Below are 12,211 nucleotides of genomic sequence, written 5' to 3'. Positions count from 1 at the left end.
TAAAGAGTAGATAGGAAAAAGTTTGTATTTTCTTGTGTATTCCAAATGTTCATCACCCTAGAATTTATAGGGTGAATGATAAAGTTCTAGTACACTAATAAATGTAATTGGTACTCTACACAACTTAGGAACTCTCCATAAAGAATGTGGGCGGCATAATGAATGTGGGCGGCATATTAATGTCGTCTACTTTTCCAACACTCCCCCTCAAGTTGAGTAACGGTATCCCCGATACTTAACTTGCCAAGGAATTCTTTGAATTTTGTAGGACTCAGCGCTTTGGTGAGAATGTCTGCCAGTTGTTCTTCGGATCGGATAAATGGGAACTCGATAATCCCGCTTTCAAGTTTCTCTTTGATAAAGTGACGATCGACCTCAACATGTTTAGTCCTGTCATGCTGTACGGGATTTTCTGAAATGCTGATTGCAGCTTTATTGTCACAGAAAAGCTGACTTCTCCGTGTCGGTGGGAATCCAATTTCTGTTAATAATCTTCGAAGCCAGAGTATCTCCATTAGACCGCTTCTGATCCCTCGAAATTCAGCTTCTGCACTTGATAAGGCAACCACTTTCTGCTTCTTGCTCCTCCAAGTGACTAAATTACCCCCAACAAAGGTAAAATATCCTCCAGTTGATTTTCTATCAACTGGATTGCTTGCCCAATCTGCATCGGTGTATCCATCAATTTCCAAATCTTTCTTCTTTTCTAAGAATACCCCATAACTGGTTGTTCCCTTTAAATATCTCACAATTCTCATGACAGCATCCATATGGTCTTCCTGAGGCTGATGCATGAATTGACTGACGACTCCAACTGCATATGTGATGTCGGGCCTGGTATGAGAAAGATAGATAAGTTTACCTACTAACCGTTGATATCTTTCACGGTCTGTAGGCTTAGCTCCATCCACTATCTTCAATCCATGGTTGGGTATCATTGGAGTTTCAGCAGGCTTGCAGTCTAGTAGTCCCGTTTCAGCTAGCATGTCAAGTACATACTTCTTTTTCCTTAGGAATATTCCGTGCTTGGATCTCAACACTTCAATTCCTAGGAAGTACTTTAAAGCTCCCAAGTCCTTCATTTCAAACTCTCTGAAAAGATTCTCCTTTAGATTTTGGATCTCTTCGGCATCATCTCCTGTTATGATCATGTCGTCAACATAGATTATTAGACATGTCATTTTGCCGTTCCTCTTCTTTAGGAATAGTGTGTGATCTGAATGGCTCTGTTTGAAGCCATGTTTGAACATTGCCTGGCAAAATCTTCCAAACCACACTCTAGGGGATTGCTTTAACCCATAAAGGGTCTTTCTCAGTCTGCACACCTGTCCTTTTCCAAATTCTTCACAAAAACCTGGGGGGACCTCCATGTAGACTTCCTTGTCTTTCTCAAGTTCTCCATGAAGAAAAGCATTTGTAACATCAAACTGGTATAATGGCCATTCCTTACATGCAGCTACAGATAGAAGTGCTCTCACTGTATTTAGTTTGGCCACAGGGGAGAAAGTTTCTTCGTAGTCTACTCCATACACCTGAGTATATCCCTTAGCAACCAATCTTGCCTTGTATCTCTCGATTGAACCATCTGCACGTCTTTTTATGGTGAAGATCCAACGACATCCTACTGGTTTCTTTCCCGGAGGTAGAGTACACTTCTCCCACGTTTCATTTTTTATCAAGGCATCAATCTCCTTCTTCATTGCTTCCCTCCAGTGCTTGTGTTTCATTGCCTCTTCGAAGGACTGTGGAATCTCTTCTTCTTCATAAAGTGCAGCTTCGAATGCCCTAGCCATTTCGGTGAGGTGTCCCAGGGTAAGATTTGCAACACAGTATCTAGATTTCCGCCCTTTCCAGTCTGGCGAATATCTCCGAGGAGGAATGCCCCTTGTACTTCTTTGGGGCAATCTGTCGTGCCCTGTTTCTTGTTCCGTCGGTGGCTCATTTGTATCACTTCTGTTTTCCATGTCACTGTCAGTGGTTTCAAGTAGGGTACCAATATTGGGATCAGAAGCATTTACCTCAGGATTCAAGGACTGGTCAGATAGCTTGGCAGTGTCCTGAACCGGCATGTTCTGTTCCTGTGGATTTGACTGCCCGGTGGTACTGCTAACTTCCTCTGTTGGACCGATTTCTATAACAGGATTTTGGTCTGGTAGGGTAGTTTGGTTGTTTTCCCCCTGACTGTCCTTCCCCTGAATGGTTTCTCCCCACAGAGGTAGCCAATTTAGTGCGTCACTGTTTGGATTTTCCGTCTCACTCTCCCCCTGACCGCTAGATTGGCTATAGAAGTATTCACTCTCAACAAAGTCACAGTTCATAGTAACATACATTCGATCTGTTGACGGGTCATAACATCTATACCCTTTTTGATTTTTTCCATAACCCAAGAAGACACATTTGACTGCACAAGGTGAGAATTTGTCACGGTCATGTTTGGGGATGTGGACAAACACGGTACAACCAAAAATTTTGGGGTCGAGATAGAAGGACGATGGTACCGAGTTTTGGGAAGAGAAGACCTCTAGAGGAGTTTTGAAGTTAAGGATCCCTGTGGGAAGACGATTTAAGAGATGGCACCGGTCATGTTTTGATTCAATGAGGAGGGCACGGGTGATTTCTAGGATATATCGATTTTTCCGCTCGGCTACCCCATTTTGTTCTGGTGTATAGGCACATGAAGTTTGGTGGAAAAGGCAATTTTCAGTGAAGAAAGATGTCATCTTAGAGTTCACGTATTCCCTCCCATTATCCGTTCTAAGGATTTGAATTCTAGAGTTATATTGGGTTTGGACAAGACGATAGAACTCAGTAAATTTCTCAAAAACTTCTGATTTTGTTTTCAAAAAATAAATCTAAGTCATACGCGAAAAATCATCAACAAACAACAAAAAATATCGAAAACCTTGTCCTCCAGTAACCGGAGTAGGGCCCCACACATCAGAGTGAACCAAAGCAAAAGGGGATTTTTCTCTAGTTTTGTTTAATTTGAAGGAATGTCTATGACTCTTTGCTAAAACACAAGTTTCACAATTCAAAACATGCGTAGAAGAAACTAACTCAGGAAAGAGTAGACGAAGATAACCTATGGATGGATGCCCTAACCGGCGATGCAAGAGCCAAATCTGTCTGTCAGTTAGTCCGTGAGTTAGCATCGCAGTACTCTGTTGGGCTATCTCATCCACATAGTACAATCCATATCGCTCAGTGCCACGCCCAACTATCGTTCCCGTCTTGATATCCTGTAACATACAAAAATGAGGCTGCATTAGCAATTTGCAGTTGAGATCTCTTGTTACATGACTAACAGACAAAAGTTTGTGGGATAATGAAGGAACATAAAGACAGTTCGAGAGGCGAAGTGTTGGTGAGATAGTGACAGTTCCCGCCCCCTCTACTTGTGCTAACTCCCCACTAGCTGTTTGGACAAAATTTTTTGTGGATTGAGAAATATCGAGGAAGTCCGATGCATCAAAGGACATGGTATCGGTTGCCCCACAGTCAAAAATCCAATGGTAGTCTTTAGGACCTATGTTTGAGGAAGATGAGTACGCTAAAGCTTGGAATGTGTTTGTACAAGTAATGGAAGGCTGAAATTCAAAATGTTGGGGTGTATTTTCATTTTTCTCAAAAGTTCGGGGTGTATTTTCGGAAATTCGGACACAAGGGGGTTTTTTCTGCAATTTTTTGGTCAACTGGGGCGGATTTGGTAATATCAGAATTGACTTGGAGGGGTTTTGGTAGGGATTTTTTGGGTGGGGTTTATTTTGGGATTTTCTCAAACTTGAGGGGCTTATTTGCAAACTGTTTTTAGAAAACTCCAAAATCGGACACTCCATCCTAGTCGCCTCCCCTTCATTCTCCTTCACTTCTTCCCCCTTTCCCATCGCAAAGCCGCCGCCGCCGTTGATGCTCTTCCTCCTCAAAGCTGTCGAAGCTGCGGGCGCAGGCGGCGACTGCGCCACCGCAGCTGCTACACTCGCCTTCGGTACAGGTACGATTCCAGCAGCTTTCTCCACATCCTCCTTATGCTGCTTCGCCAATTTCTTCGCAAACGACGTCGCCACCACCTTCCTCGGTGCCGAAGCAGCTGCAATCGGAGCAGCAGGAGCCGGAGATTCAGCTATCAAAATAGCAGGAGTCGACGGAGGAGGTTTAGCCGCCGACGCTCCTTTGCCCTCTGAGAGTTCTAGCGTCGGCGCCGCCAGCTGCTGACTGAATACTCCGAGACGTCGATTGGAAGGAGGTAGAGGGTTTAGGGTGGTAGGATCGCCACTGCTGATCTTCTTCGGAGTAGTGGCAGATTCGCCGCTGCAATCGTCGATCTGCTGCATCAGCCGCTTCTCCCCCTACTGCCAAGCGTGCCTGTGGCTGTCGAAAATCTCCACGACTCTGGCGTTGGCCTTGGAGTCTTTCCTCCTTGAGTGGAGCTGCTTCAGCTGCTCCTCCGCTTGCTTTAGCCTAAAGGTGAGAACTTTATTCTGGGTTTGGTAATTGGAGAGTAATTGGATTGAGTTCTTGGGCAAGAACCCCAGGAAGATTGTGAAGCTCAGGCCAAGATAGGTGGAAAGGAAATGGAAGCTTTCTACTTTTCCAACACCAGCTAGTGCAAAAAGAATCTGCGATCCCAGAGACTGTTAGTAAACAAAAATTCCAACACTCAAAAAGCTCCTTTTCTTTTCCAAATGCACCACTTGAACCATATCGATCTCACATATCGAAAATTATAAAAGCAAAAAATAAGGAAAAAAACAATTTCAATTCTCCTCGTCTCTCCGAGTCAAATTAAGCACGAAAACAGCTCACCACTTCGAAAATGTAAGCAAAACAAAAGTTAATAAGATTCATACAGCTGGAAAAAAATGCACGGGCAAAAAGATTTTAAAAAATCGACTTTCTTTTCCCCCTTCACACACATACCGGAGGAGAAGAAGAAGAAGAAGAAGAAGAAGAATTCTCAAAAACTCGGATTGAATATGCAGAATGCAGAGACACAAAGCAACAAAATGAATGCATGCGGAAGAGAAAACGCAGTAGACATCGAAGTGCGTGTAAATGGAGGAAGTACCTGAGGTAGATCAGCAAAAGATTTGAGTTTGGAAGAGAGACGGTGACAGCAGAATTATTGAAAACCCTAGATACCAAACAGTAATAAAATTGAAAATCGAGGAGAAAATATAGCAGAATAGTAGGATTTGGGGATTGTTTTATTAGAGCATCCATAATGGCGGCGAGCGGACCGGCTAGCCGATTCCCGACGCTGGTCGGTTTGCTCGCCGAACCATTGCAGGCGGCGAGCGGTAATTCGACGAGAAAATCGGCGAGCGCACGCCGATTTTCGGGCGCTGGCTGATCCGCTCGCCGGTCGACTGGCTGCCATTGCAGGTTCCCGATCGGCCAGCCCATTTTTTTAAAAAAATTTCGAAACACTATATATACGCGATTTGCACGTCATTTTCATTCGCATCACTTGTTTTAACGAGTTTTCTCTCTATCTTAATTTATGTACAAGATCAACAACGCGAAATGAGTAATGCGGGTGGTAGTAGTGGTGGGGATGCTGAGGAGTACGAACGGCAAATGAACGAAGAGTTGGAGGCCTATACGTCCAGTGAGATAAACCGGTTGATACAAAGGGCCTTGCAGTCGGCGGTACTTCGACCTCGACCCGTTGTCCACCGCCGAGCAATGATTGAACGGGATCACGTAGCTGCACATCAGCGGCTATATGAAGACTACTTCGCACAGGAGCCGCGGTTTAACGCCAACCTTTTCAGGCGGTGTTTTAGGATGAGCATGGCCATGTTTATGCGTAATGCTGACGCTTTGGAGCATCAATATCTGTGTTTCCGCTTCAGGCACGATGCGGCTGGCAGACCCGGCCACACACCTATTCAAAAGTGCACTGCGGCAATCAGGCAGTTGGCCTACGGAGGCGCGACAGACATGTGGGACGAGTACCTCCACATTGGTGAGACGACTGCCCTTGAATGTATGAAGTATTTATGTCAGGGCGTGGTTGAAATATTCCGTGATCAGTACCTTCGAAGCCTTACCCCCGAAGACTGCCAGGAGCTGATGCAGATGCACGGGGAGAAGCATGGGTTCCCGGGTATGTTAGGCAGCATAGATTGTATGCATTGGGAGTGGAAGAACTGTCCCGCTGCCTGGAAGGGGTTCTACACGACCAGCTACAAGGGAAAGAATCCCACGATGATCCTCGAGGCCGTAGTTGATTACCGGCTGTGGATTTGGCATGCGTATTATGGGGTAGCCGGGTCGAACAACGACCTCAACGTCCTCAACTCGTCGCCCCTTTTCAACGAGCAGTGCCAGGGCGTCGGTCCGGCCATCAGTTTTGTCGCCAACGACAACCAGCATGATATGGGCTACTACTTGGCGGATGGGATATAACCTAGGTGGCTCGTTGTGACGCCCCGGATTTTAATCCTTTTATTTTTGATTACGTCGGATTTATTAGCTCGAGTAATTTTCATTTAGCAAACGTGTAGACGTGTGATTCGATTGTAATCTCCGACGTTGAATCGAATTAAGTATTTTGTTGAGAAGGAAAAATTTAAGTGCAACAAAGATTCTTATTTCAATAGCAAGATTGAAATAAATGATATTGGAAATGATAGAGGAAATCAAATGCACATATTACATGCCTCGTTTTCTGCACTTTGAAGACAAAATAACAACTAATCCTACACTACACCTTGTGGAAGGCCAACATCACTTAGTGACTAAACTAGAGCTTAGTCAAGAGCTACACAAAGCCTAATGTCTAACCAATTGTTAAAGCTAGCAATAAAGTAAGTGTGTGAGGTAGTAGATTCTTCTCTTCCTCCCCTCCATCTCTCTCGAAAATCCCTCCACCAAGCTCCAAGAAGGCAGCCACTTACCTGCAAGGAATACACCCAAGAAAGGGGTTAGAAAATAGACTCACAAATAAAGGGAAAAGAGGCACAAGCTCAATTAGAGATGATGAATAGTAGAGCTATATAGGTCAGCCATTAGGCTGCAAATTAGAGCTAAGAACAGCTCCTTCCCAAGGTTTCATCTAGAGGAGAAAGCCAACAAATGTACACGGTGAGGCATGCTCACTATGCAACTCAAAGAAGACAACCCTTTGCCATCACCAAAGCTAAGAAAACAGTCAAAAGGGCAGCCCAAGACTTGCATCAAATAGGTAAGATTCCCTTAATCAATAAGCTCAAAAGGGGGCTGAGCTTGACACCGAAAATAGGAGCCCAATGCCCCATGAGCTGCCACAAGAAGCCAAAGGAAGGGCTTATAAATACCGCCACCTTCTCCCCACTCCACACACATATTCTGCCAAGTTCTCTCGCAAGGCAAGGGAGTGCAGCGGAGTGAGGAGCGGCGGCGCGGAGCAGCGGCAGTGAGAAGGGCAGGCCGAAAGAGTTCATCGATCAAGGTAATCCCCTCAACGACCCCTCTTCGCATCATATAGAGCAACCACTCGAGTATCAAGAACATAGAAAACATAGAGATATCACCAACGATTAGACACTGTAACCTTAGTAGATCAATCGAGTTCATGCACCAATAATCCCAATATCACATAACTACTGCTCAACTCACAGTAGCAACCAAGGAGCAAAAATTCAATTTGGATCACAACTAGACAAAGTCCCTAATCACCAAATACTGCCGTAACCCGATAACAAGAAAACGAACGGGGAAAGAGGGGAAGGGACTTAGCTTAGGCGACGGAGCCCCAGAGAGCTGACGGGGATGGCGACGGAGGAGCTGCTGGGCAGCTGGACCGTCTGGGCTCGGCATGGCGCTCGGCGGAGGAATGATGGCTACTGCCCGGTGAGGCATCGCCGCTGGAACGGAGAGCTCGGCGGAGCCCGGCGTCCGTCGAGGCGGCATCTCGTCGGAGCGAGAGAGGGTAGAGGCGACGCCTCCCCCGAGTCGGTAACCCGCCGTGAAGAGAGGGAAGACGCCGGAGGAAGACGTGAACGACGGCGACTAATTCTCGCCGGAGTGGCGACGAGATGAGGGAGATGGAAGGGGAATTTGCGGTTGAAATGAGGGATGAATAAATGGGATTTGGGGATTTTTGATTCTTGAAGGAAGAGAGAGAGATTAGAGCCGAGAATTAAGAGAGAGAGGTAGGCTCACTTGTTGTTGGGCCACAAATTAAATTCAAAGTTGGGCCACTAAATTAATTCGAGATTGGGCCGATTTCAAGTTAATTAAGAGGATTTGGGCCTGGAATTTAAATGGAGGAAATTAGTGGACTTGGAATTTAATTTTATGTGAACGGAATTTAATTAAGGGTTGAGTTGGAGCTTAATTAATTAATTCCCGATTAAATTACTAAGTTTCCGAATATGGAAGAATGTTGAAGTTGGAGACGCGAAGGGTCGACCGGCGTTGCCCCGCGACGCCATGGGCGGCCTTAAGAAAAATCCGAAGAAGAAGGATTTTAAGGAGGGATTTTAAGAATCCATATATTTTTGAGATAATAGAATTTCTCCAAGATAAGTAAAGCGAATAATTAAATGCGGCCGCATGATATAGCCGAGTTAGGATTTAAGGAAAAATCCTATAGGCCGAGACTAAGAGATAGATGCTATCCTATAGGTGCATGCATTCTTTTCACAGAAAAATAGTTCAAGTACTAATTAGCGTGTTACGCTATTTATTTCTAAAGGAGAATTATTTCAAGGGCAAGTGAGGCCAAACGAGGATTTTAATTGGAGATAAGCATACCAGGCGGACTTTCTTTTAATATCCAGCACTATAGTGTGGATATAAAGCAAATATTTTGAAGTTATGAAATACCATTTTTCTCAAAAATGGTGATGTGATTTATTTTAAGGTTGTTGTCATGCCATAAAATGTTTATTTTCGAGACCTGTCTGTGAGGGCTATATGCCGGGAGTTTGGTGATGGCAAAAATTTGGTATTTAATTCGGTTTCCAATAGGACCGCAAATCCTATTCGGAGTTACGTGCACGAGCGCTGTGAGCCATCCTAGAGAGAGGTTGGCCGGCGAGGGTGCTTGTTGAAGACGGCCACCTTCACGGCACACTGGATTCTCAGACATGGAGGAATACATCGAGAACTTAGATTGAAGTCGGATTTTTAAGATCACAGAAGAATTTAGTATGCTCGGGCCTTTTAAGAAAACCCCCGTGTGATACTGTTGATGGATGACAACTTATAATTGTATGTTTTGTTTTCGGCACTTGTCCACTGAGTACTCCTGTACTCACCCCTACATGTATTTATAAATGTGCAGGTTGAACGTCAAGATGGAGAAGATTTGATCGGAGTCAATGCTATTAAATAATCGTGTGGACTTCTCGACGATTCGTGTCTTCATACACGAAGTCGTTCAGTAGGGACCTATTCCGCTGTGTTTTGTTGAATGAGAATAGTAATGTCTCATCATTGAACTCTGATTCAGTTGACATGTCAAATTATTCTATTCTGAGATCGTATCAGATACTTAACTGTTATTTTGGTAATATCACCTTTGGCCTTCGGCAAGTTCTTCAGATTCTACCCCTTTTCTATCCCCGCTTCTTTAATCCCCCATTAGTCGCGAATTACTCAATCTTGTTATCCTTAACGAGAATTGGGTCGTGACACCCGTCTTTGTGAAGACGATCAGATGCGCATCAGATGAGATGAGGCCTACTTTGCGGAACGGCAGGAGTCGGCGCGCAAGGACGTGGAACGCGCATTTGGTGTGCTCCAGTCTCGATGGGCGGCAATTAGGGGTCCAACGCGTTTGTGGCGTGTCGACTGCATTGCTAATATAATGTACGTCTGTATTATCATGCACAACATGATTGTCGAAGATGAAGGTGTATAACTGACTAGTTGGGTCAACGACGATAATGAAGTCGGTCCAAGCCACGGCGTGGCCGCCCCCAACGTACGAAGCGGGGTACCTCACGATGAAGCCGGCAGCCTCCAAGCACATGCCGACATGCGCTAAGTGGATGCTCATATTCGACTCCAAAGGATTTAATTGAAGAGTTGTGGGCGCGGAGGACTGTACGACGTTATTTTTTTTTTAATTATGTAGTTTTTTTAATCTACCTTTTTAAATTATGTAATTTTTTTTAATTAATGTACTTTTTTTAAATTAAATATTATTATTGAATTTTCCCGTATTTGTGTCGTAAATTTAATTCCGTATTTTGTGTGAGTGTTAATTATTTATTTTTTATAATTTTGTTTATTGTGGCTAGCCTATTGCTTGTCCAGTTGTTTGTCCTGATGATGTGACAAGATGATTTTTTAGTGCTGATGATGTGACAGGAGGAGTTTGTGACTAAGCTATGTCTGGCCTATGGCTGAGCTATTGCTATTGGAGATGTGGCCTATTGCTATTGGAGATGGTCTCACATCATGGTTTTTACTTTTACCCGCTTCTTCTGCTTTCAAATTCCACCGGTAAACTGTAGTGAAAAATCGCTCCTCCTACTTCAAATTTCAATGCGTATGAGGATTTGAATCATATGGTTGATTGCATACTTTTGTAATTTACATTGAAAACTTTTGATTGAATAATTGTATAACTTGTGCCTTGTAGAGTGTGAATGCATATGCATAATAGTATTAAATTAAATGTAATTTAATGAGGATTTCAATAAAAAAATCTTAATTGTATTGCTTTTGATGAATGAATTTGTAAAAAAAATACTAATATTATTCATTTATAACTAGATCGACATTGTGATGCACTTCATATATAATGTTCAAGTGAATTTCAAATTTGCAAATAGTTATTGTTTAATGAGGTGTATGATACAGACCGTGCAGTGGTGTGATGAACAAGTGCAATATATATAATGGTGTAAATGATATAGAAAAAATATCTATAATTTTTAATTGTTTATGTGCATGTAATACAATTGTCAATCGGACCATTTGACCTATCAATGATCTATTCGCGGGTATATAATGAACATAGAAAACCTAAATCTACATCATCCATTTTTATCTAATGGTCCACATTTTGCTTAGTTTTGATATAAATTTTGGATTTACGTTAACTTTAACTCAACCCTATATACACTAGTATATGGTAATTTGACTATACGTGACCCCATTAAAAAAATAGATGGTGGAAATTTAATTATTACATGTTCATTATCCACACACAAATAGGGCATTGCATACAAAAATGTTTCGACTGACAATTGTATTATATATACATGTACTATATTCCACATTGTAATTGAGCCATTAAACCACTGCAACAAATTCCATTAAATCACAATTGTCATTTTCATTATTGCAAATTCAAAAACACACTTCATTGGGCATTATATAATTGAATTTAATTATTACTTACATTGACCTACGGCATTAAACCAAAGCAATGAAGAACATTATATCGTAGATTGTTATAGATATATACAAATTATATTTTTTTTGCAAATTTATTCGTCTGAATATATTCTATTGATACTTAGTTAAAATCCTTATAAAATTACCTTTAATCTAATACTACTATATTGTATGTGATAATATAACTTAAATCGAGAGTTATGCAAAATTTTATTTTTTTGAGGTTTTTTGAAATATTTGAGTATTGTTAATTGTCATTGAAAGTGGCATGCGAGTGTAAAGATTCGAAATATGTACAACATTACAACAACAAATTATTTATCAACATCGCACTATAAAATTATTTAAATTCGTCAACATCGTTGATTATTCCATAACTAAAAAAGAATTGATTCATTAATTTACTTTTTATGCAAAAAAAATAAATCTCATAAACATGTCATGCGACACAATTTAAGCTATCAATCACTCTGATTTAAGAGCTCTAGTTTGATATTAGTTTTGGTGTGAGAAATGATTATATGTTTTTTTCACTTTCATATATATATGTGTATTGTCATATTCAAATGTAAACAACTTTTTCATACATCTGAAGTAGGACTAAAATATGGAACGGATAGAATTGATGTCATGTGGTATTCGAATTTCATCAGTGCTAACCGTCAAGAATAATTATGTCATTACTTACTACATTATCAATTGTGGTATCTCGTGATTCTTGCTATATTTGGCATAATTAACACAATTTGACTGATAATAATATAATTTTCATTGTTATAATATTATAGATTCAATATTTATTATGAAGTCATGTGGGACATTGAAACTAAAACTTCTCAATAGTTTTTTTTAGATGTCATAATATTACTAT

At 41.8% G+C, this 12,211-nt stretch overlaps 1 protein-coding gene across 1 annotated transcript; it reads right to left on the bottom strand.

Moving 5' to 3' along the window:
- Positions 1–271: 271 nt before the first annotated feature.
- LOC121766776 lies at positions 272–4,331 on the bottom strand. Its single transcript, XM_042163026.1, has 4 exons — positions 3,782–4,331; positions 1,731–2,401; positions 717–1,532; positions 272–481 (listed from the first exon to the last, which is right to left on the bottom strand). Exons 1-4 carry the CDS (start codon positions 4,329–4,331, stop codon positions 272–274), a joined length of 2,247 nt encoding a protein of 748 aa, XP_042018960.1.
- Positions 4,332–12,211: the final 7,880 nt, after the last annotated feature.

This window comes from Salvia splendens, chromosome 15 (assembly GCF_004379255.2).
Source record: "Salvia splendens isolate huo1 chromosome 15, SspV2, whole genome shotgun sequence".
In the NCBI taxonomy this organism is placed as follows: domain Eukaryota; kingdom Viridiplantae; phylum Streptophyta; class Magnoliopsida; order Lamiales; family Lamiaceae; genus Salvia; species Salvia splendens.
This window is presented reverse-complemented; position numbering and strand designations above follow the sequence as displayed.